The sequence below is a fragment of the Pelodiscus sinensis genome, chromosome 7 (assembly GCF_052426305.1).
Source record: "Pelodiscus sinensis isolate ZL-2025 chromosome 7, ASM5242630v1, whole genome shotgun sequence".
NCBI lineage: Eukaryota > Metazoa > Chordata > Testudines > Trionychidae > Pelodiscus > Pelodiscus sinensis.
In genome coordinates this window covers 3,181,575-3,206,857 of record NC_143058.1, presented here as the reverse complement: position 1 = coordinate 3,206,857, position 25,283 = coordinate 3,181,575, and the positions used below count along the sequence as shown (strand labels likewise).

The window sequence follows — 25,283 nt, the reverse complement described above, 5'->3', positions numbered from 1 at the left end:
CCGCAAAAGGACATTTCTAGAGCCCTGGTTCTGAGGTGTCTCCTCTCTCCAGACCCAGGGAGACGCCGGGGCCAGGGATGCAGCCGGCGTGAAGCAGAGGAGCTCACGAAGTCAGACACACTCCCACACTTATGCACACAGCACTGTCCCGTTAACTTTCAAGGGAGCGACGCCGATTCACTCCAGGATCCGGCCAGTCCCTGCGTCCCCCCTCTTGGCACATACTTAGTGCCGGTTAGTCCGTGGCGCTAACGTCCCTGCTCGTCACCGCCACGTGCCACGTGTATTGTGCCCCTCGGCCCAGTCAGCTCGTCTTCCCCCTAATCATCTCCCCCAGCACGCATGGCCCTGGGCTTCCTTCTCCCCCCGCCCGCCTGTCTCCCCAAACCACCCAGCGATGGATTTCAGGCTGCAGTATCCCAGGGTTGAAGCCAGGAGCTGCACCCCACAAGCAAAAGGAGAGACCCGCTCCGGAGTAGGGCAAAGCAGGCAGCATAGTCAGAGCCAGTGACATGGTGCGCTAACGCCTTTGGGCCTTGCTCTCTGGCTGGCCCACATGGGCCCGAGCCCTGCCCGGCGCCAGCGAGAGGCCGTGGACAACGGCAACGCCCTTTGTGCCCAGGGACTCGGCCTGCCCCCAACTCTCTGGTGCTTCAGGGGGCGAGGCGCCAGCCTGCAGCTGCAGGGCGTACTGAGAAGCGAATGCACCTGACGGCCCATGGCGGGACTGGGGAGAACCGCTCTCTGCTACTTGGCTCATCCAGCCTTGCAGAGCGAAGATGGGCAGCGCAGACCGGGCGGGAGCAGCCCTGCCCCACGGCCCGCCGCATGGCAGGGTTCAAAATGCGCAGGCGGGAGCCGCTGTTGTGATCTGTCCCTGGCAGCCCCAGGAAGCCATTGGCTCTCCCTAGCTGGGGTTCCCAGCTGTCAGGTTATTGGATTTTGAGGGGAGCAGCTGGGTCACTGCTGCACCCATGGGGGGGTGTTCGCCCCAAAAGTCGGTACAAAGGGGGGGCCATGTGAGGTGTCAAACAAAAGCTGACTTTCTTCTGGTTCTGTATATGCCCTTCATAGATCTGAATAATGTCTGTGTGTGGAGTTATGAATATGGACTCTGTATGGAGACTGGAATTTTCTCTGTATGTGGTTGAGTAATGGGCCAGGAATGTTTGCCTATGGACATGCTAATGAGCAAGTCTCCAGGGAACAATGGGCCTCTGGAGGCCAAAGACACACCTGGGCTCTGGCCATGTGACTCCAGCCAGCTTGGAAGAAAAGATGAGGAGGGATAAATAGGCAATGTGGCCAACTCCATGTGGTCCCCAGATCTGTTCCTGACCCCAGATGCGGCCTCGCAGGGATTCATGAGCCGGGAAGAACTGTGGCCCCATCCTGCCATAGGATGTGCACCAAGGACTGTTAAGCCAGCAGCTATAACATCTCTGCTAGAGCCTGCATTGAGAACTGGGAGATTCGCTGCATGTAACAACCTCACTCTCATGCTTTTCTTTCTTGTAGTAATAAACCTTTAGAAGTTAGATGCTAAAGGATTGGCTCAGCGTGGTTTGTGGGTAAGATCCGGAGTGTAAATGCCCGGGGATCTGTGGCTGGTTTCTTGGAACCGGACAGAACTTGTTCGGGGTAGATGGGATTGGGTTTTAAGACCCTTCACCGGTGTATGAGGCCCGGGGCCGTCTGGGGCACGGGTATTGCTGGGGTGTCGAGGGGTTTTGCTCATGAGGCTTCAGGCAGGCAGCTGAAGCACTCGGGGACTGGTTTGTGGCTTGTTTGGGAAGGTCTCCAGTCTGAGGGCTATAGAGAGCCCCGAAGTTGAGCAATTCGCCCTGAGCGGACGCCCTCAGCTGTGCCCAGACCCGGCCCGGTCCGTCACACCAGCGACTCCCAGCTATCTCATCGTCCAGGTCTGGGGCAGCAAGGGGGCAGCCAGAGAGCTCCTGGAGCCCAGGGGGGTAACAGGCAGCGTCCGCACTGCGCTTGGCGAGAGGCAGGAGAGCCCGGAACCGATTTCGGAACCGAGGAGATCTCCGTATTCGACCCTGTGTGACCGCTGCTGGACTGGCTCTGCCCCGCTCCAGAGCCCACACTTCAAGAAGGATGGCGAGAAACTGGGGAGGAGTCAGAGAGGAGCCCCCAGAACGATGGAAGGGTTAGACGCCCTGCCTGACACGAGTCCTGGAGCTTAGCCAAGAAACGGTGAAGGGGCGGCTTGGTCACAGCCCGTAAGCGCCGACATGGGAAATCAATGTTCCATACGGGGCTCTGGGCTCTCGCAGAAAACGCTCGGGCAGGACGCTGGAGCTAGACAAGCGCAAGCAGGGAACACGGCGCCCACGTGAAAGTCGGGGTCATTAACCCTGGGAACAACTTTTCACGGGCTGCCTGTGGATTCTCCATCCCCGAGAGGTTTGCAGTCGGGACTGGATGGTTCCCCTACAGCTCTGCCCTAGGAATTACACAGGGGACAAGGAGGAGTCCTGGGGCACCTTAGGGTGTGTCTAGACTACAGGGGTTTTTCGAAAAAAGTGGCTTTTTTCGAAAAAAACTTCCCCTGCGTCTAGACGGCTGCCGCGTTCTTTCAAAAGGAAATGGAAAGAACGCGGCAGTTTTTTCGACTGCAGAAAACCTCGTTTTACGAGGAAGAACGCCTTGTTTCGAAAGTGCTTTCGAAAAAAGGCGCGATGGAATGCAAACTGTGCTTTTTCAAAAGAGAGCATCCAGACTGCCTGAGAGCTGTCTTGAAAAAGAGGCTTGCTCTTTCGAAAGTACTGGCTGTCGACTAGACGCTCTTTTTCGAAAGAGGCTTGCAGTCTAGACGTAGCCTTAACGGACTGATTAGAGCATAAGCTTTCGTACACACACACACACACACACACACACACACACACACACTCTGCCCCTCTAAGCTCCAGTCCAACTCACCTGACGAAGTGAGTAACATATATACTATGTTAATGAGGCTAATCAAGTCGGGGGGGGAGGGGGAGTGGCTCGGCCACAGCATTTGGTGTGGAGATGTGAATAATCAGAGAGGGGAAATTGCCTTTGTAGTGCGTTAACCAGTTGTGATCCTTATTCTGTCCCAAGCTGACAGTGTTGAGTCTGCAAATGAATTCCTGTCTCCTTTGTCACCGGGTTTTGAAATCCGGTTCAGGGGTTAGGGGCCGAGCAGGCGGGGCCCTACCCCAAGGGGCTCACAATTCCCCCGAGAGGCAGCGCGCAGATTTCAGACGCAGAACCGGCCCCAGCTGGGCCGCGGCACCCGAGAAGGGGCGTGAGTGACAGCTCTGGAGAGGTGAGGTCTCCTCCCTGCACGGGGCTTGCTTGGCCCATTGCTCTTCAGTGTGCCCGGCGCTCCCTCTGCCCCAGCTCCCGGGCCTCGCCAGCCTGAACTCTCTGTACCAGCCGAGCCTCCGCAGGCCAAGGGGGCCCGGGCGAGGGCTCTCCCATCCCGCGGGACGTGCTCCGGCTGTGCTTTCGCTACACGAGGGCTCCTTTGTTTGTGCGGCCTCCCCGCAGGAATGTGGAAGCGAGGGAGTCGGGATCCCAGCCAGCACGACGGAGTCTCTGGGGACAACTGCTGCAGCTCGCAGCCTGGTTCCCCGGCCGCGGGGCTCGACTCAGCCGGCCGGCCGGGGGCGTGCAAGGAGCTGCGTGCAGCAGCAGTCGGAGCTCCGCCTCGGGACGGGAAAAGCACGTGGCACCGTGCGCCCCCTGCCTGCCCCCTTGCTGGCAAGCAGCAGCGAGGTGCTCTCCCCGAGTTGTTGAGAGGGTGACTAGATTGGGAAGGGTGGGGCCGGGAGGGGAGCAGTACCTCCACGCCGAAATCCCTAGTTGCTAGAACAGCTCTGGCCTGCCTCCCCGGGGGCAGTGCTGTGACCATCCAATAGGTGAAAGATCGTGAGCGGCCGCCGCGCCGAAGAATGCAAACATCCGCGAAGACACGTGCTGCTCGGGGGAAGGAACCCGCAAGCTCTCGGCGACACAACGGCCGGCTTGGCAGGGGCTTGTTGCAAGAAGGGCTCCTCTCGTCGTGGGGCGCTCCAGCAGGAGTGGGGCGTGCCGAGCACGGGAGCAGGGCCGTGTCCCCCTCCGGGCGCGGGGCTCTAGGGCAGATGGGGACAAACGGGAGACAGCCCAGAGCGGAGCACCCAAAATGATGCCAGTTTCAAAACCCTGAGCCAGGAGGAGAGGTCCAAAACCCGTGTTGAGGCTTGGGAAAAACGAGACGGAGAGGGGGCACGGTGGCCGTCTCCTCGTCTGCCGAGGGCTGGCACAGAGAACGGCGATCGGCGGCGCTCCTCGTCCACCAAAGCCAGAATGGGTGTCACGTCCCAAGGGAGAGTGAGGTGAGATACTAGGGAATGCTTTCTCGCTCTGCGGGGCCTGCAGCGCTGAGTCGGCTTCCCAGGGAGGCTGTGGAATCGCCAGCCCTGCAGTTGGATACGACCAGGCCACGCAAACCCCGTCTGGTTTGGGTTTAAAACAAACCAAAGGAAGTTTCTCTTCACTCAGCGCACAGTCAACCTGTGGAACTCCTCGCCAGAGGATGCGGTGAAGGCCAGGACTTGAACAGGTTTTTAAAAGAGCTAGATAGATGCATGGAGGATAGGTCCATCAATAGCTATTAGCCAGGTTGGAGAGGAACGGTGTCCCTAGCCTCTGTTTCTCCGGAGGTGGGTGACAGGGGAGGGATCACGTGACGATTCCCTGTTGTGTTCCCTCCCTCTGGGGCACCTGGCACTGGCCACTGTGGGCAGACAGGACACTGAGCTGGATGGACCTTTGGGCTGACCCGGTCTGGCCATTCCTGTGTTCCTCGGCTCTGTCTCAGACCAGCGGCTGGACTGGGTGAGCTGAGATCCCTCCCAGGCCTACCGCTCTCTGCTTCTACAGCTGTAGCTAAGACAGGCGCCCAGGCAGATGCCTGTCCTGTCCAGGAGCGGCCGTTCTTGTCTGTCCACCGTGCCTTCGGTGACACTCACAACCACTCCCCCCCGGCCACGCGCTGGAATGTTTCAGTGTTCGGGGCAGGGGCGTGCGCTCTCCAACATTTTGCCGGGGCGGGGTGCTCGCAGAAGGCAGATTTCAAAGCCACCGACGCAGCGCAGTTGCCCCGAAGGACTTGCAAAGGCCTGCGTGCGAGGGCTGTAAGGGTGAAGGCGGCCAGCAAGCAGAGCCACCCGCCGCTCAATCACAGCTAAGCCGCACAACTCCCAAAGCCAAGATTCACAAAGAACGCAGCAAGCCTGGCCCAACGAAACTGGCAACTCTCTGAAAACCACACACGCGCTGGAGGCCTTCGGGGTCTGCTAATGGACCGTCGGGCACAGAAAGAAGCTAAATTGATCCAGTTAATAAATTACGGGTTGCAGATGATCTGCCCACGTCTAACCCAGAGGACCCAGAATGACTTGACGACTTGGAATTTTCCAGCTCTTTCCAGCCTTGTAAGGAGCACGCCAGGTTCGATCCCAGAGTGCAGCGCACCGTGGCAGAAGAGCCCTGCTCCCCTCGTGCACACAGCTCTGGGCCTGAACTACAGGATGGCCCCTGCAGCCGTCCCCATGCACAAGATACAGTGGGGCCTGGTCTCCCATGGGGCACGTTTCCCGGAGAAACACCTCTGGCCAGACGCCACTCAGGAGAGAGTCCAATCCCACCCAGTGGATTAGCAGAGCATGTACAGCTAGGATTTTTTTCTCCTGGTGGTGCACATCCGCACGTGCCTCGGTGCACATAAAATTATTCCGCACACAACTGGGAAACATTCCGTGTGTGGCTGGAAATGATTAGCAGGCACATGGCCAGACACTCCTTCTTTGGAGAAAACCTTCTCCAGCAAAACGTGGGCTCCCTGAGGCCCCCCGAACTCCTCCCCCCAGGATCTCCACAGCGCAACTAGCCCCCCTGTTCGCCCAGCACTAAAGAGCCCCCGGCACAGCGAACCGCAGATCAACAGGCCTGGGGACACCAGCCTCACCGCCGAGTCCCGGCCCGCCTCCTCCTTCGCCAGCCACTGCCCAACGTCGCCACCAGCTCCCTGGGAGCACTGGGTGCTCAGCAGGCACCCTGCACCCCTGCGGATGGCACCCTCACGAAGAACGGCCTGATAATCTGCGTGCTCCTCCGCTCGCCGCCACGGAGCTAGCTGCCGGCCCACACGGCCGCTGCCTAGGGCAGGGGGGCAACGAGGAGCCGACCCACCCGCTCACGTGTCGACCTGGCTCTCCCCCGGCCCGCTGCACCGAGGGCTCTCTCACGCTGGGGAAGCTACCAGCTGCCTGACCCCTCCCTCCCTGCCTGGTCCCCGACCAATGCACACTCATCCTTGCGGTGCCAAAAATGCTGCATGCAGCTCTCGGACCAAATAAGGCCAGAAGGAGGGTAAACAAGGTCCCTTCCCCCCACGCTCGCCCTAGGACGCCCGCCGCCCCCTCCCGATCGCCCTGGCTTGCCCTCTCCGGACTGGGCACATCAGCACATCAGGGGCGTGATTGGTCTCTCCTCTTTTGCCACTGGAAGTCACATGGGAATGGGGGATCCTGCCCTCAGCCACGGCACCTCTCCTCTCCCGGCCGGCCAGCCGGGGTCCCTCCAAGCCACAAACATGCTGCAAAAGGAGCCACCGCGACCCACCCTCCACCTGCCCCCGCAGCCTCTCCCTGCGTTAGCGGAGAGCAATGCTACAAAGCTCGGGGCACCGGAGCGTGGAAAAGACAGACAGGTGAGACAGGGTGGGTGGACCCTGGCTGGGCCAGGACGGCTTCATGCCCTGTGGAGGGAGGAAGTCCCGCCCCCCAGCCGCACTGGGCATGCTCCGAGGGCTGGAGCTGTATAAAAGGGAGCAGCTCAGTTCACTCTGGGCTGGATGCTGGAGAGGAAGGACCTTCCAGAGGAGCTCCAGAGGTGGAGGAGAGCCAGGAGTCGGCATCGAGGCTCCGGACCTGGCGGAGAGGCTGAAGACTGGTGCTGCAGAGCCTGAAGACTCGAAAACTACGGGGATCACCCCAAGGCCAGTAGGAAGTGACGCGAGGGGTATCCCCGACCTGAGTGAGCTCAGAGTGTTGCTGTGGGGTTTCCCCGCTGAGCGAGCGGTGGATCGCTGCCCCACTGAGAGAGCCCTTGGTTAGGGTCCAGTGGAATAGGGTGGGCCTGGACTCACCTCCTCCTCCCCCCCCACCAGGGCTGCTGCCCCAAATCCCTATCCCTACCCATTGGGCAATCCTGCCCTGAACCCCCAGGGCTGTGTTACTGACTCTAGCCATTAGGCAGTCCTGCCCTGAACCCTTGGGCTGTGGTAGGGTATGTCTACACTACAAAGTTAGTTCGAACTAACTTAGTTCGAATTAGTTAATTCGAACTAAGCTAGTTCGAACTAACGCGTCTAGAACTAAAAACTAGTTCGAACTAGCGTTTTGCTAGTTCGAACTAGCAAGTCCACATTGAGTGGACTCTGAACAGGGCTTAAGGATGGCCGGAAGCAGTGCCGGCAGGGCATAAAAGGAGGACTTAGAGCATGGAGATGCTGTCTCAGGCTAGCCGAGGGCTGCGCTTAAAGGGTCCCGACCCCCACCCCGGACACACAGTTCTAAGGGGTGCCCCGCTTGCAAAGAAGTTCTGGCTTGGAGTGCCCTGAGTGCCCACACTGGGCACATCACACCACTCGGCCATCAGCCCAGCTGCACTTGCCGCAGGCTGCCATCTGGGGAGAGGGAGTAATTGGGGGGCTGCAGGAGAGCTTCCACCCCCAGAAGCCCGCAGAGCCAGCCCAGTCCTCCCCATCGGGGGCTCATACCCCATTCCTCCCTCACCTCCTTCCACTTACCCTTCCTTAGCCCCCCTTCTTATTGATGTACAAAATAAAGATAACGTTTCTTCCAACATTGACTCTGTCTTTATTGAAAAAAAACTGGGGGAGACTGGGAAAAGGAGGTGGGAGAGGGGAAGAGAAAGGCTGGGAGAGGGGAGGGCAACTAACATGATCAGGGGTTGGGAACAGGTCCCAGATGAAGAGAGGCTACAGAGACTGGGACTGTTCAGCTTAGAAAAGAGGAGACGGAGGGGGGACAGGATAGAGGTCTCTAAAAGCAGGGGTTGGGTGGAGAGGGTGCATTCAGAAAAGTTCTTCCTGAGTTCCCATAAAGAAGGACTAGAGGAGACCAAAGGAAAGGAATGGGTAGCAGGCTTGAAACTAGTAAGAGAAAGTTGTTCTTCTTGACAAAGCAAATAGTTAACCTGTGGAACTCCTTGCTGCAGGAGGCTGTGAAGGCTACAACTAGAACAGAGTTTAAAGGGAAGTGAGATCAAGTCATGGAGGTTGGGTCCATGGAGTCCTATTAGCCAGAGGGTAGGAGTGGTGTCCCTGCCCAAAGTTTGTGGAAGGCTGGAGAGGGATGGCACGAGACAAATGGCTTGGTCATTGTCTTCGGTCCATCCCCTCCAGGGTCCCTAGGGTTGGCCTCTGTCGGCAGACAGGCTACTGGGCTAGATGGACCTTTGGTCTGATCCAGTACGGCCATTGTAAGCTCAGGGCTCAGTGTCGGGGGTCTCAGTGGACCCCCTTGATTTTCATGCACACCTGGTCCTGGGTGGCCAGGCTGGCAGCTCTCCTGCCCTAGACGGCCACTTTCCTGTGCCTAGTGCGGAGATCGTGGACGAGGTCCACGATGTCCGCACTAGCCCAGGAAGGTGCCCGCCTCTTGCGGTCCAGGGCAAGCTCCCGGGAGCCGCCAGCCTGGTCCCGGCAAGAGGGGGTGGGCTGGGGGGCATCGGGTGGGTGGCTCTGTGCTGTGCCAGGTGCAGGGTCTGCTAGCTGGGTGCTGGCAGGCTTGCACCTGGCACGGGCACCGTAGCCAGCCCGTGCCCCTTTAAGGGGTCCGGGGCCGGGAGGGGGGCATAGAGTTTCCCTGGTGTTGGCCAGAGTGGCCACCAGGGAAACCTGGGGAGGGCTAGCCTCCCACTAGTTCGAACTAAAGGGCTACACAGCCCTTAGTTCGAACTAGCTAGTTCGAACTAGGCGTTAGTCCTCGTAAAATGAGGTTTTCCTAGTTCGAACTAAGCGCTCCGCTAGTTCGATTCAAATTCGAACTAGCGGAGCGCTAGTGTAGCACCTATTAAAGTTAGTTCGAACTAACGGACGTAGTGTAGACATACCCGTATAGACTGTGGCCATTGGGCCGCACTGCCTCGGGACGAGGTGTGCTCGCGACGTGACAACAGGTAACTCGACCCAGACCTGCTCGGCAAGCAAGAAAGAGCAGAGCAATCTGAACACAGAGCTACGTGACTCCTTGGGGAAGGCAAGTCCTGCGCACGCATTTCTGCGGCACAACCTAGCCGGCCGCCGGTGGAGAACGGAGCCAGGAGGGAGCAGGCTGGCCCGCGCCTTGAGCCGTCAATCCCTCTTGGAAGGCCCGGGGGCGTGAGATGGCCTGATGTCAGTAGGAGGGGGGGGTTCAGGCAGTGCCCTGGCAGGAATGTCTCTCTAGCTACCTCGGGGGCCGGAGACGCTGGGTTCTTCGGCAGTGAAGGCAGAGGAGAGCCAGGAGGGCTCCGGGGGAAAGCAGGGTCCTCGGTGCCAGCGGGTAGCGTGGAAACAGACCCAGGCAAGCCAGCGGGGGCAAACCACAACGTGCCCGGCACGGAGAGGTGTCCAGGGCCCAAAGAGAACACCCGGCTCTTGCCAAACATGCCCCGGGCTTCCGTCCCTCGGGCGCTTGACGTGGGGGCGCCCACGCCGATGTTGCGGCGAGGCCGGGGGATTTTAAACCCCTCTTCCCCTCTGCCGTTCGGGCGTGTGACTCGGACTTCGCGTCAGGCCAAGCGAAGATGTCGCTTCCGCTCGTGCTGCCCCGCTCAGGCCGCCCTCGGGCAGGAGTTTCCTGCCCCGTACACACTGTTTAAACTAAGTAAATACAGAGCGAAATCTTTTGCCGAGATATCAACAGCCGACCTTCAAAACAGGAAGCAGCTGGCCCCAGGCTCTTTCTGAGCCGTTGCCGTTTTTTAACCCTGGAGGGAGGATATTAATCTAGCCGTGTGAGACAATGTGGGCCTCGTGGGGGCTACTCCCAGTCATCGCGCCGCCCCGTGCCTCAGTTTCCCCGCCACTGCATGCTGGGTAATGGCGATTCCGCAACCTCCCAGGCAGCGAGAGAGCAGGCATTAGTTGGCGCCGAGCGCTATGAACAGGCCAGCGCGGTGGAACGCCACCACGCTGCCCACAACTCTCCCTCCTCGTTGCTGATGGGTCGAGCTCTTCCATCCGTCCGGGTCCGCGTTCCACGCGCTCCCCCGCCACCGTTCTTTGATCCCCGCGGCTGCGCTGCCTGTCCTGCCCAGAGCGTCCGGCTAAGACCTTCCACTGGCGCCAACCCGCCCGGCAGTCGAGCGCCGAGCTCAGCTCGGCCGGGGCGAGAGCAGCGCGCTACCTGCCCTTGCAGCACGCACCACGCCGGGCGGAGCGAGGCCGGCGCTAGCAGCCGATCGCCCGGCGGAATTCATTCAGATGGGGAGGCCCTCTCGCTACTGCGACACTGACCGCCCCAGGGTAGGGGGGAGCAGACAGAGGCCTGCCTGCCGGGAGAGGTGGAGGGTCGGACTGGGGCCAGGAGTCTGCCGGCTCAGAGGGGCCCGTGCCGAAGCCGAGGCAGCTCAGTGCGGTTCACCAGGGTCCTTCCCCGAGACTCCGCCTGCTGCTGCCCGGCCGGGCAAATCAATCTCCTACCGGGCTCCCCGGTCCCTCCTGCCCTCTGCCTGCGGCGCACAACAGCTGGGTTTCCCGCGGGTCTGGGGACTCGAGGCCGAGCGGCCGAGAAGGGGCTAATGCTCCGTGATGCTCAGGATATCACAGCAGCTGAGCACGGGGGCTGGAATCCATCGCTCCATGGCTGTGTCCCCTGTTGCTACCCACCACGGTTATTTTTCCCAGCCACCGTCCCGGTGCCCCAGCTTGCTCTTCTAAGGAGGCCGGTGCCAGGGCCTGGCCTCAAGGGGAAGGCGGCTAAGAAGAGAGGAATCCTTTGCCCGCCGGGCGCTGTGAACGGTGCTGCTTTCCCCGAGCCTAACCGGGGATCTTGCACTGCACACCTCAGAGAGGCTCCGGGATGCCGGAGGCCTGGAACATCTGCCCGGCCCAAGCAGGAAGAGAAGACGAGCCGAGGGACAGGGCGCGGCAGCGTTCGGCTCTCCCGGGCTGCGAAAAGGAGAACGCCGGCGAGGAGAAATAACTCGCCAGCCCCTCGTGGTGCGACGCCCAGCTCGACGACTCCACGTCGGCTCGACGACTCCGGCTCGACGCCCGGCCGCACGCTCCCTCGGGACTGGCCCCTGGCCGGCCCCGCCGAGAACTTCCCAAGCCAGCCGTGCTCGTGAGCACTCCCTGCAATGGGTGCCAGGCTCCCGAGGGCCGGTCTCCAGGAACGGGAGCCGCTGCTGGCCTTACAAGGGACCGGGAGGAGCGCCGCGTGCAGGGAGGAAAGCGGAGCTAAGGGGCACGGCGCTCTGCTTCGCAGCCGCGGGCAGGCTCCCCGGGAGCTCGGCTCCTCTCGGGTGGGATCCTGTAATCGCAGGGGCCGCCCGCGTGTCAGGCCCTGATCTCGCGCCGCCCTGCGCCTCCCGTAGCCACCGCTTCCCCGCACACCGTCAGGGACCCCTTGGCCGTCGCCGGCCCGTCGGCAGCTCTCCACTCCCAGGCGAAGCGGCGGCCGGACAGAAGCAGGGAGGAGCCAGCAAGCAGTGAAACATCTCTAGGGACCCAGTTCCTGGCAGGCTGAAGAGGAGAGGCCATCAAGTCCAGTCCCCTGCCCTCATGGCAGGACCAAGCACCGTCTGCCCATCCCTGGCAGGTGTCTGTCCAACCTGCTCTTAAATCTCTCCAGCGATGGGGATTCCACAACCTCCCTGGGCAATTTATTCCAGTGTTTAACCACCCTGACAGGCAGGAAGTTTTTCCTAATGTCCAACCTAAACCTCCCTTGCTGCAGTTTAAGCCCATTGCTCCTTGTCCTGGCCTCAGAGGCCAAGGGGAACAATTTTCCTCCCTCCTCCTTGTAACACCCTTTTAGGTATTTGAAAGCTGCTCTCCTGTCCCCTCTCAGCCTGCTCTTTTCCAAACGAAACAAGCCCAATTCCTTCCGCTTTCCTAGACCTTTAACCTTTTTGTTGCCGGGGCAGGTCTCGGGCCCATTACAATGCCGAGATCGCTCTTTTCCATTGGGAAAAGCAGTCGGGACCCCCAGCTCCTTGCGGCGGTGATGAGCTCACTCTAGGGAGCTGATCTGGCACCTGCTCTGCGTCTCCCACCAGGCAGGCTGGCAGCAAGCGACCTTCAGGGCAGCCCGAGATGCTCCCTGGTCCCACACCCCCCTGCTCACAGGGCTGGGTTTGCCCCATCCGCCTCCAAAATCAAACTCTGGTGGCCCAGGAGGATCTAGAGAGACCAGGGCAGAAGCAGTCAGCCAATCCTCTGCCTCTATCTACAACGCTGCACGGCTGCCAAGGCCAACGCCTCTGCCCGCTCCCCGTCCCTCGCATCAGGCAGGTGGAGATAATAACCCCTGTTCTACAGATGGGGAAACCGAGGCACCGATTAGCCCCCGCAACTCACCGAAGTCTGCAGTCGCGCAAGCAACAGAAAAATGAGACTCACGACTAACCCCAAGCCAACCCTCCTGCAAAATGTGCATATCACTCCGGGATCACAGGTGGGTAGGAGGGGGGAGTCTTTGGACCAGGTACTTCCCTCCCCCCCCCGTGCCTCAGTTTCCCCTTCTGTCAAATGGGGTCAACGAGACCAACGTTAAAAGGTGCGTATGTGGGTGTGGTGATGCAAATACAAGATACCGCAGGCATTAGAAGATGGGGGTGAGGTACAAAGCACGCTGAGACCGCCAGAAAGGAGGTGCCAGGGTAGGACGGAAGGTTAATAATAAATAACTTTTCCCTCTCAGCTTTCGCTGCCTCCCCTGCCAGGGCTGCCCGCCGGCCACGGAAGCGGGTGCCAATCCCGGGAGGGGATGCCGGCAGGCACGTGGGAGGGAAGTGGGTGACGGTCCTCGGCCAGGCCGCACTGCTTGCTGCCCGCCTGTCTCCTGGCCCGCTCGCGCCTTGTAACGTCGCCTCCCAGCGCGGGATGGGCCCTGACCCCCTAAGTGCCCGGCAGACAAAACCCGATCCAGCCCGCAGCACCAGCCGGGCTGCCGGGGATCGGCAGGGAGAGACCAGGGCTGTGTTTCCCTCCACCCCTCGTGAGCCGGAGCTGCCGGAGATGGGCGTCTGAGCCCACGGCACCTGGAGCCCTGCCGGCCTGCGCCCTCTGCCAGGGAACGCAACAGGCTTGGCCAGGCCAGGCTGCCCTCTCCAAACGCCCGCCTGCGTGGAGCCACGGCCCTGGAGTCAGGAAGCTCCCATCCCAGCGCCCGCTTCCCACAGCGCTGCCCCGCCCGGGCGCCTGCCCCGAGCCAGGAGCCATGGGTTTTACAGCCTCATCGCCACGGCGACCGGGCCTCCATCCGTAGCCCAGACACATTCCTGGTGACTCCGTTTGTGTGTTCGCCTGAGGTCTGGACCTCCCTGCAAGACCCCCTCCCACCTCAGCTGCGCCCTGCAGGGGGCGCTCACGCGCGACCACCGCTGGATAACGGGGGGCAGCACGTTCCCGAGACGGGAGGGACCCTTCCCCCTGGACCGTGCTCCCCACCAACCCTGCCCCCGCGCCCCCCGCCCGGGAGATGCCAGGGCTGACGGCCCAGCAGGTGGCTGGGTCCCACCCCTGGGTTTTGAGCAGCCACAGTCTCCAGGCAGGCGTCTCTGGAGAGCGCTGAGCACGCCCAGGGAGCTGGGAGACCAGCAGGCCTATCACTCCCCCCAGCCCCGTTTGTCTGTCTCGTCCACCCGTCTGACCCCCCAAGAGCGTGAGCTCTCCGGGGCAGGACCGGCCTTCCTGGCTGGGCTGCCGGGCGCCTGGCACCCCCCGGCGGGGTAACAACAATACATCCGAGCAGTGACCTGCGTCCGGAGGCTTGTGGGGCTGGTGGGGCCCAGCCCACGTGCCCTCCACGCTGTCCTCACGGCGGAGGTTGAAGTTGTCGTAGGAGTCCCAGCGGATGAGGGGGTCCGAGGTGTTGTAATCCACCGAGACGCTGGGGCCGTTCTCCAGATGCTCCATCCCTGGGGGCAGAGGGAGGCGGAGGAGTGAAGGAGGCGGAGGCGGCACCGGAGCAGCCAGGGGCGGGAAGGGAGTGGGCTGGGGGCGTGGGGAGAGACGAGAGAAGTGGGGCTGTTAGAAAGAGACAGGAAGGGGAAGGGGCACAGGGAGGCAGGGCGAAAGGAAGAGGAGAGGAATCACTGCGGGATCTAGTCCATCCCGCTGCTAATGCCAGGCAGGTCCAGCCGTTCATTCGCCGGGGGCTGGCGCGTAGGAGGGCGGACAGAGGGGCGTGTAGAGGGCGGACGGAAAGGCACAAATGGGGCAGACACGGGGGCACATGTGGGGACCAACGTGCTTGCATAAAGAGGTCCAGACCAGAGGTCGAGGGTTCGACACCTACCCCCCACACACTCCGGGGACATCCACCCCCAGCTGGGTGATGGACACACCTGGTTCCCTGGGGACGAAGGAAGGATAGGGGGGTCCAAAATGTAGGGAGGTTGGGGGGCTCCTCCGGTGGCACTGAGTCGCCTGCTTTCAGGTGAGCGAGCCCGGGGCTAACCAACCCTGATTGCAAGAGGGGCTCCACCTCCCCAAGGTGAGGATAGCACATTTCCATTCCATTAGTATCTCTGGAAGAGGTTAACCAGGTGCCACCTCAGCCGGCCTTTTCAGATCAGCAGATCCGGAGACCGGGCAACCAAGAGTTTGAAAAGAGCTGGCTCAGGAGCTCCCGGAACCACTAATGTTGCTTTTCAGCAACTCTCGGAACACCGGGGAAGTCCCAGGAGGCTGGCAGAAAGCTAACAGCAGGCCAGTTTTTTAAACGGGTAAATGGGATGAGCTGGTAATTATAGGCTGCCAGCCTGGCGTCAATCCCTGGCAAGGTAATGGGGTGACGGATGTGGGACTCAGTTAATGAGCTAGAGGACAGCCGTGTCACCGATGCACATCAGCATGGGTGTAGGGGAAATAGATCCTGCCAAGCTAACTTGAGGACTTTACTTGATGAGATTACAAACGTGGACAATAAAAATATACGCTGTAATAAATCCAGACGGCTGTAGGGCATCTGATTTGGGACCCCGGGACATTCCGATTAAAAATCTGGAACGATATAAAATTCTCTGGGATACGTACCAGGGACTGAAAACTGGCTAAGTGGCAGGACTCCTCGCGTGACTGGCAGCAGGGCCTCTCGGCCCGCATGTACAGCCAAGGAGGAGTTGCCCAGTGCCGTAGGGAGGGTCAGTGAGAGAAGGGCAGAGTGGGTCGGGGAGCAAGGGGCCCACGGTGCTGTGGCTTTGGGCTGCAGAGGGGCCGCCGGCCGTACCTTGGATCTTCTCGGGGCCGTACGAGAACACAAACTCCACCTTCCCGTACTCCGGAAACCGGTCGTCTGGGATGGAAAGAGAACAGAGGGAACTCAGCGCGTGGCCAACCCGCCACAGCAGGCGCCCCGGCGCCTCCCCGCAGCCGCCACCATGGCAACCGACCCCCACGCGGCCACAGTGGGGAGCTCGGTCTGTCGCGGGAGGATCTCCTGCCTGGCGTGCGAGCCTGGGCACTGCTCCCAACACAGCCCCAGCCACCATGAGATCTGAGCTGGGCACAATGTCAGACCCCAGCCATGGAGACGGAGTCTCGTGTTCATCACACAGAACATCAGAACGGCCAGACTGGACCAGCCCAAAAGCCCATCTAGTCCAGTGTCCTGTCTGCCCACAGTGCTCAAGGCCAGGTGCCCCCAATGTGAGATCTCATCTGTCCCATCTAGATGTGGAATACATTTTCTTCCATGCACCAAGGAATGGGCAGGTGTGCACCACACGTAGAAACACATGCTGACGGCTTTGGGTGTCCCGCTAATCCACTGGGTGGCATTTGACTCTCTCCTGGGTGGCCACCCAAGCACTCAACTTCCAGGGAACCCTGGTGCCCTAGAGGTAACAAACAGGTCTTCAAGGGGTCTGCTGCCCAGAGCCTTCAGTCCAGAAAGAAGGGAGCGCACAGTCCTGTCGGTAGCACCAACCCCTGCCTGCGTGCATTCAGCCGCCACCGCACCGCAACAACCAGCGTGCATTCCCCCGCCACGGCAACCACTGGCGTGCATTCAGCCGCCACCGCACCGCAACCACCGGCGTGCATTCAGCCGCCACTGCACCGCAACAACCGGCGTGCATTCAGCCGCCACCGCACCGCAACAACCGGCGTGCATTCAGCCGCCACCGCACCGCAACAACCGGCGTGCATTCCCCCGCCACGGCAACCACCGGCGTGCATTCAGCCGCCACCGCACCGCAACAACCGGCGTGCATTCCCCCGCCACGGCAACCACCGGCATGCATTCAGCTGCCACCGCACGGCAACCACCGGCATGCATTCCGCCGCCACGGCAACCACTGGCATGCATTCCGCCGCCACGGCAACCACCGGCATGCATTCCGCCGCCACCACACCGCAACAACCGGCGTGCATTCAGCCGCCACCACACCGCAACAACCGGCATGCATTCAGCCACAACAGCAACCACCAGCATGCATTCCGCCACCACGGCAACCACCAGCGTGCATTCCGCCGCCACGGCAACCACCGGCGTGCATTCCACCACCACCGCACCACAACAACCGGCGTGCATTCAGCCGCCACGATAACCACCAGCGTGCATTCCTCCACCCCCGCACCGCACCAACCGGCGTGTATTCTGCCGTCACGGCAACCACCAGTGCATTCCGCCGCCACTGCACCGCAACCACCAGCGTGCATTCCGCTGCCACGGCAACCGCCGGCGTGCATTCACCCGCCACCGCACCGCAACCGCCGGCGTGCATTCACCCGCCACCGCACCGCAACCACCGGCGTGCATTCAGCAGCCACCGCAACCACCGGCGTGCATTCAGCCGTCACCGCACCACAACCACCGGCGTGCATTCAGCCACCACTGCATCGTAACCGCCGGATGCAGTCAGCCGCCACCACACTGCAACCACCGGCGTGCATTCAGCCACCACTGCATCGTAACCGCCGGGTGCAGTCAGCCGCCACCACACTGCAACTGCCAGCATGCATTCAGTAGCCACAGCCGCCCCACCACCCCTGCTGTGTGTTCTACCTGCATGGCCTTCCAGCTCTTAGCCTCCCTGCGGGGGTCAACCACAAACGGCCAATGGGTGCCGGTCTGGCCGCATCTCAGCCAGGAACCGGACTACGACCCACCTCAGTTTCACAGACACCGGCCTTTGGGTGGCAGCTCCCTCCGGTCATTGACTGGGGGACTGATTTAGAGAGGGAGGAACCGCAAGCCATCTCCCCATCCCCACGGTGCCCACCCTCGCCAAGCGGGGGTCTCCCACCTGCCTGTCCCACCGGGCTCAGCACCAGCGCCTCTAAGCTCTGTCTCCCACCAGCCGCGGCTGTGCCGGGGATCTTCCCCCATTCCCACCCCCTTCTGCACCCGTGTTGCCCTCACAGGTGGCTGGTGGTGCGCGGGAAGGTCCGCGTTGAGTGGGGTGGGCCGTGAGCCCGTTAGAGACCCGCTGCGCTAGCGGGACCTAGTACTTGGGGCAGAGTAGACCCCCAGATTCGGAAGCTGCGGTGCTGGGGACGCCCTTTGCCCTGGCTCGGGGGCGCTCCAGACACCGGGAAGTGCTGTGACAGCGTCTTAGACGAGAGGCAACACCGTAGCCCTGTGGTCATAACGATCCACTGCACGGGGCCGGGATTCAAACCGGCGTAACAGCGAGATAGGCTAAACATGGGTTCCCAAAGTGGGGGGGGCGTGCTCCCCTGGGGGGGACACGAGGCAACCCAGCCCCCCCCCCCCCCCCCCGCATCAAGTTTTGCTGCCCTGGTCAGTTCCTTTTGGTTTGCTGCTATTTTTGGGGTGCGTGAGGGTTTTTCAAAAATCAAAGCGGGGGCGTGATGCCGAAAAGTGTGGGAACCAGAGAGACGCGGATGCCGATCGGGACGCCGAGCGCTCTGAACGTTACCAGAGCCACCTCCCGGTGGAGCCGCTATACCGGGCGACGTGCCCCCAGACTCCACGGTGAGGGGCGCTGCCTCGGCACCCCGCCGGAGCCGTGTGAAAACCCCGCCGGCCCGCCGAGAAACCCCCGCCAGGCACGCTTGGCGCACTCACCTCGGAAGGCCTCGTCCAGGTCCTCCTTCCCGAAGACGATGTCGAGGTCGTGGATGGCGCAGGTGTGGAACTGCACCCGGAAAATGACATCCCGGGTGGGGCTGCGGAACTTCTTATGGTAGCACTTCAGCTGCCGGGGGGGAGAGAAGAGGCGTCAGCCCCTCCAGATCTCAGCCGCGAAACGCTGAATGGGGGCAGCCCCCTTAGGCGCCGATAGCCCATCCCCCCCCCCCCCCCCCCGCCCATGGCTGTTCTGTCTCCCCGGGCTGCCTCTCCCCAGCGCCTGCGAGGCTCAGGCCCGGCTGCCGTGAAAGCTCGAAAGGCCGTGGGGCCTCTTACCAAGATGTCTCCCTTCAGGAGCAGCCCCGGCTCGATGGTGATGCAGATGCTGGTCTGGCTGTCCCCTTGCACGTTGCTGCGGAGAGAGGACAGGAACTCAGGCCGTGCGAGGGCCCAAGCGCTCCGGTGCCCAAAGGGAGCAGCCCCGGGGATGGGCGAGGAGACAGCCTACCCACGCGGGGGGCTCCCCGGCTCGCCCGAGCCCTGGCTGGAAAAGCCAGGAGGAAAGGCTCCGTCGAGCGCCGTCTGCTGTCTCCAGCTGCCCTCCAGGCAGGGAAGTATCACTGCGTATATGAGAGGCCCCGTCCCCCCCGGGATCGGGGCCCTCGTGCGCTCGGCGCTCCCCAAAGAGCTGGGGGAGACACAGACCGAAGGCCGGGGGAGAAACGATTTGCCCGAGTTCCCGCGGCAGGTTAAGGGCAGAGACCGGACCCAGGGTCCCTGCTGGCGTCTCCACTATCTGAGAGCGTCCCAGGGGCGTCAAAACCCCGACCCCGTCTCTCCCCGTGCGCCCGACGCGAGGGCCAGGCTGTGTACAGGAGCAGTGCCTCCTGGGAGAACAGGGGACACCGCAGCCTAGTGGTTAGAGCAGGGCAGGACCCAGGACACATGGCGCCCCACAGCCAGGCCCCGAGCTATTGACGGGCTCCGGGCCAGGCACTTCCACCTCCTTGCCTCGCCGTTTCCTCGCTCATCCCACGCCCCACCCGGCCTGTTGGACGTCGGGGAGCAGCTGTCCCCAGAATTGGGGCTTTTTTTAGACAGGCTCCTCTCATCCCCACCCCCGTCCTGACCGGTCGCCCGCCGGCCTGCTCCCCAAACTTTTTTTTCTCATGGCCCAGCTGAAGGAAATGGTCGGTACCGCGACCCAACAGAACGTGACGGGCGTGCGAGCTCCGGGGTGGGGCTGGGAGCTTTGGGGTGCAGGAGGGGGCTCTGGCTTTGGGGGGCCAGGGCTGGGGCAGGAGGGGGGCTCCTGGTCAGCGGTGCAGCGGGGGGCTAAAGCAGCTTCCTGCCTCTCCTGGCCCCGCAAACCAGGCTGCTCCCAGAAGCAGCCAGCAGCAGCTCCCAGCCAACGTAAGAACATAAGAACATAAGAATGGCCGTACTGGGTCAGACCAAAGGTCCATCTAGCCCAGTATCCTGTCTGCCGACAGTGGCCAGCACCAGGTGTCCCAGAGAGGGTGGACCGAAGACAATGATCAAGTGATTTGTCTCCTGCCATCCCTCTCCAGCCTCTGGCAAACAGAGGCCAAGGACACCATTTTATCCCCTGGCTAATAGCCTTTTATGGACCTAACCTCCATGAAATTATCTAGCTTCTCTTTAAACTCTGTTGTAGTCCTAGCCTTCACAGCCTCCTCTGGCAAGGAGTTCCACAGGTTGACTACACGCTGTGTGAAGGGTTTGGAGCTAGTGCTGGGGGCTGGAGCTGGGCGCGGAGCCCTGGGCACTTCTCCCCTCCCCCCAGGAGCCGGGCCTGCTGCGGCTGCTTCTGGGGTGCAGTCTGCAGTGCCAGGCCAGGCAGGGAGCTGCCTCCACCCTCCCCACCCCCCACTGGTCCCCTAGTCCCCCTGCTGCACCGAGCCCCAGCACAAACTCCACTACAGGAGAGCGAGGACAGATGGCTGGTCCCCCCACACGGGACCCAGCCCTGCGTCAGCCCCCAGCAGAGCCAGGCCCGTGCGGAGAGCCTCTCTCGGACGGAGACGGGCGGGGGCGGGGGGCAGAGAGAACAGCCCGAGGGGATAGTTACTAGATCCCGGAGGTGTAGACGGGCTGCATGGCCTGGTAGATCTTCAGGAAGGGCCGACAACCTGCACGACACGGGTCAGAAATGGAGAGAAGGACGGTGAGCCCCGGGGACGAGCCATGGGGAAGGAAAAGGACCAGCGGCGGAGAGGCCTCGGGGACCCCTTTACGTGATCTCCCCCGCCCCTGCGCCGCCCCCCCGGAGGACAGCCCGCGCAGTTTACGAGACAGCGACCGGGGGGACGTGGCCCCTGCGTGAAGGTGCCGGCAAGCCCCGGGGTTAGGCCCCCCCGCCTTCCCACCAGAAGCCCAGGTGTGGAACCCACAGGAAACGGCCACGTCGCAGAGCAGCCAGCCCCACCCAAGGTGCTGTCTACACCTGGGCTCCCCCCCCCCCCCCCCACCCCGCGACGGCCGGCAACAGCCTGTCCCCAGTTGGGCAGGACGCCCCCCCCCCCGAAGCAGAGTTTGAGGACCAGGCTGAATGCATCTGGACACCACCTCGCCCAGCCCCCGCGACACAGCCAATGTAGCAAACCCCTGACCCACCACCTGCCCTGGGGGTGCACCCAGGGGGCAGGGATGCTGGCCAGGGCTGCTCTTGGGGGCTCCAGCCCCCCACTTGGAGGGTCCTGGGCTCCCCACGGCAGGCTGGGCTCTCTGGGCCGCTCTTACCCATGGCCCGGCTCCCAGCCCAGCTAAGAGGCAAAGTACTGGGGGCAAAGAGAGCAGGAAGGGGGGCTTGGAGGGGATCCCAGGCCAGGCCGGCACTTACCGCCTTTGGACTCGAAGTTGGGGATACCATGCATGATGACATGGTGCAGGAACAAGGGCTTGTTGTTCATTTTGATGGCGCCAGACAGCAGGCCGCTGAAGTAATGGACATACCTGGGGCAGAGACCAAGGGGGTTGCTAAGTTACGTGCATGGTCAGCCACACTGCGGTGGTCTCCTCGCTGCAGGAGCAGGGGCAGGTATCTGCCTCTTTTCCCCGTCCACCCACGTGCTCCGTCCATAAACTGGCCTTCTCCCACCGGGGAGCCGTGAACTCAGGCCCTCGACGCTGTCAAGCAGCAGCCAGCACCATGCTCCTACCCAGGAGAAGCTCCACCCACCCATCGTTCCACAGCCCACTTTGAACACAGACCCCAGGAAGTCCCGCCTCAACAGGTCTGACAGGCAGCCACCTCGTGGCTCCTGATTGGCTCCCTGCTGTATATAAGCCCAAGGAGCAGTCCAGGAAGCGTCCAGACAACCATGGGCCTCTCTGAGAGCTGCCACCATCATGCCTGCTCTGGAACGCCTGCCTTGGACCTCGCCTCCTGACCCAGACCCTAAAACCTGATTCAGACTCGGATCCTTTGCTTAGGCCTCGGCCTGGAACCTGACTACAAACTCCTCTGCTTCTCCCATCCTCAGGCCTGACCCCGTCGGTCCCGTCTGCCCTAGCCAGGCGTCTGATGCTGGTCTGCCGAGAGACTCGGAGGGCCCAGAATTCTCCTGAGATCCACACACGTGGCAGCCTTCTAGCTCAGCGTCTGTGACTACATCTAAGGCCGCAGCCTGGTTCACTCAGGCCCATCCTCGGTAGCTCTGTTCCCATCTTGAAAGGGACTCAACCCTCTGTTGAAGAGTCCTAAAAACATCCAAATGGCCAGACTGGGTCAGACCAATGGTCCACGGGCCCAGAGTCCTGCTTTCTGACAGTGGCCCATGCCGGGTGTTTCAGAGGGAATGAACAAAAGAGGATCCATCCCTCACTATTCACGCCCAGGATCTGACAAGCAGAGGTGTAGGGACACCCAAAGCATGGGGTTGTGTCCATGATCAGCCTATCCCCCAGGAACTCATCTCACACTCTTTTGAATCCAGTTATGCTTTTGGCTTTCACAATATCCCCTAGCAAGGAGTTCCACAGGTTAACTGTGCATTGTGTGATGTAGTACTTCCTCATGTTTGTTTTAACCCTGCTGCCCATTCATGTGATTGGAAGACCCCAAGTTTGTGTGTTACATGAAAGGATAAATAACATTTCCGTATTCACTTCGTCCATACTGCCTCGTGATGCTACAGATCTCTGTCATGGCCCTCCCTTAGTCCAGGCGTGGGTGTACCATGGATTTATATCGTGGCATTACGATATTTTCTCCCTTATTATCCCGCCCTCTCCTGCTGGTGCCTGAAATTCTCTTGGCGTTTTTTGACCGTGGCTGCGCGCAGAGCGGATGTTTTCCGAGAACAAGTGGTAACAGATCCTAGGTTGCCTTTTTAAGAGGCACCAGCTACGTCGGGCTGCCGCGCCATTCTTCAAGCGCTGAGCCTCGCCGTTTGCCGTTCAGCCCCCAGCCCCGAATCCTAGGGCTGGCCCAGACCTCGCCGCGTCCAGCCCCCGGCCCGACCCCAACCCAACCACGCTGGGAGAGGGCGCGGGCGTGCTGGCGTTCGCGATGGAGCCAGGCAAGCTCGCGGAGCACAGCTCCTTGGCTCACCCGGCGCACGGTTTGCCTCGGAGATGTGCTCACCCTAAGGAGGCCCGGTGCCCCCAGCGGTTCCGGTACCGGCGCCAGGGAAAGACGGGCTCGCTGACCCAAACCGGGCAAGGCCTGGGCTTCGTTAGACCCTCGGCGGGGAGACACCAGGGTGAAATCCCCCGGGCGGCGGGTAGCACAGGCAGGGGGAGGCGTTGCCGCCTCGCCTGGCCCCGCCCACCGGAGTCTCCCAGGCCCCTCCCCCAGCCTGCTGGCATGGTGCCCGAGGCTGGGGGCCGCGCCGCCGGTCCTCCTGGCTCTGGTGGCTCAACTACGGGGAAAGGGAGGGACTTCCTGGGGAGGGGTCCAGCCGGCAGGGGGCTGCACCCTCCCACTCTCCCTCCAGCTCCCGGGAGCTCCGGGGCCGGCTGAGGCCAGGCTGCGTGCTGGGTCCCAGACCTCCACGGCTGGCTGGGGCCGTGCTATCCCGGGCTGGGGCGTTATCCTGGGTCAGGGGGCAGAGGCCAGTTTGGAGGGGGGGAGCTGGTCACGGGCCATCAGTGGCCGCAGTGGAGGGCGGTGCTGGGATCTGGTGTACAAAAAGGGGGTGGGGCCTGGAGTGGAAGGGGCGGGGCTAGGGGCTTACCCCCCTCCCCCCCCCGCCCATGCTTCAAACTACAACCTAAGCTCCCTCCACAGGACAGCTCAGCCTGGTCCCCCCAAGATTTGTAAGCCCCAAGCTCCCGTTGCTTTCACCTCTGGGCCCTCCTTCCCAACCCTCCTGCAATCACCCCCCCGGTCCCAGGCAGCCCGGGGGTTCTGGGTGCCCGGGCACCGGCCTTTGCTCCTGCACCCTCGCTGAGGCCCCCACCGCGCTGGGCTGGGGTTCTCCCCGCAGCCAGACCGATCCGGAGTCCAGTCGCGTTCACACCCGCCCGGGGCTGCTCTGGTCTCAGGCCGGGGTGCGGCGCGCGGGAGCAAGGCGGGACAAGGGGAGCCCGGGGGGCCCCGCTGGCGCAGAGGCAGGGCGGGCGAGGAGATGGGTTCGAAACCACCCTGGTTCTACGGGTCTCCGGCCACTCTCCCTCGGGCTGCGAGTGGGAACAGCCCCCGCATGGCGAGCGGGAGGCCGCTCCTGCCCCCTAGTGGCGTCGAGGGGAATGCATATCGCACGGTGGGCGGGGCCGGAAAAGGACCCTTCCCCCAGCCTCGGAGGGGGCTGCCCCATTCATCTGACCTGCAGCCCCCCCCCACCAAGAGGGGGCAGCCTGCCCAGAACGGTTTTGCCACTTCGGTACCCGCCAGCTGCCCCAGGCGCCCTGCACGGGAGCAGGCCCCTCCCTGCCCGCGGTCACGCCGCTCTTCCCTCCACGGCTTGGCCGTGCCTAATCCCACCCCGGCAGGACCCGCACCCACGGCAAGGGAGGGGGCGATCCGCCCGGCCCAGGGCTCTGAGCCAGCCCGGTGCGGGGGTATCACAGGGTACAATGGGAGGGGCAGCTCCCCCCGCGGTGGTTCCGTGATGGTCCACTAGGGGGAGTCTTGCACCGTGCCCCTGTCCAAGGCAACCCGTGTCCAGTTCGGGGGACATGACCATGTCCTTGGGGCTGGTGGCCCAGTGGCGTTCCCTGGCTGCTCGCCCGTGGATCCGGATGGGCACCGGCCCCTCAGCCACGCCTGGAAAGTGGACCAAGTCCCGGCTCGCCCAGCAAGATGCTGGCAGGAACAATGCGCCATGAGCCAGCCCGACGGGGCACCGCCCAGCCCAGCCCCAATGGAGCCCCACGCCGTTAGACAGGGCCCGATCCTGAGTCGGTGCCACGGGGCCAGCAAGAGGAAGGTCTCAGGATCGGTACTGACCCCGTGTGCCTTGCTGCGGATGCTGCCACGCAGACAGCTCGATGCACACGCACACCCCCCCCCCACACAACTCCTACGCGCCTCACACTCGTTTGGGGTCTTGACACGGGCAGAGCCGACCCAGACCGACAACCCGCCCCTGAGTCCAAGCCCCTGCCTGTGATCTGGGCCTGGGGGCTGGTGACGGGGCGCTCCCCGAACCCCGCAGCGGAGAGCAGAGGCGTGCTGGGCTCGCAGAGCAGCTCCTGTGCGGTGGTGCCGGGGCTGCTCCGTGGCCGGCGCATGCGTGGGAGCGCTCAGGGCCGGCTCACCAGTCAGCAGGACGGTGCCTACGCCCCAGAAGGAAGGCACCGGCTTTGGAAACCCGGTGGCCCCGGCGAGAAGGGGCAGCGGATCGTCGGCCACGGCAGAGCGTGGACTGCGCAGACCGGAGGGACGGACAGCGGACCGGCGGCCCTGCTTGACGGAAGAGGGCCGTCTGGCCCCAGGACGGGCTCCGAGGGAGGAGAGTGGGTGACGCCGGACGGGAGCACTTGGCGAGATGTGGTGGATGGCAT

General features: G+C 62.5%; 1 protein-coding gene across 12 annotated transcripts in view; it reads right to left on the bottom strand.

Annotated features, from left to right (window-relative positions):
- Nucleotides 1-25,283, bottom strand: part of TNS1 (tensin 1) — a 251,173-nt gene that overhangs the window by 71,855 nt on the left and 154,035 nt on the right. For all 12 annotated transcript variants that reach the window (XM_075932996.2, XM_089779632.1, XM_089779629.1 and 9 more), the window contains 6 exons: nt 21,175-21,287; nt 20,404-20,464; nt 18,648-18,723; nt 18,309-18,438; nt 15,504-15,569; nt 14,029-14,190 (listed from right to left, as the gene is read on the bottom strand). In XM_075932996.2, the coding sequence (XP_075789111.2) occupies nt 14,029-14,190; nt 15,504-15,569; nt 18,309-18,438; nt 18,648-18,723; nt 20,404-20,464; nt 21,175-21,287 (608 nt within the window). The remainder of the gene's footprint in view (nt 1-14,028; nt 14,191-15,503; nt 15,570-18,308; nt 18,439-18,647; nt 18,724-20,403; nt 20,465-21,174; nt 21,288-25,283) is intronic.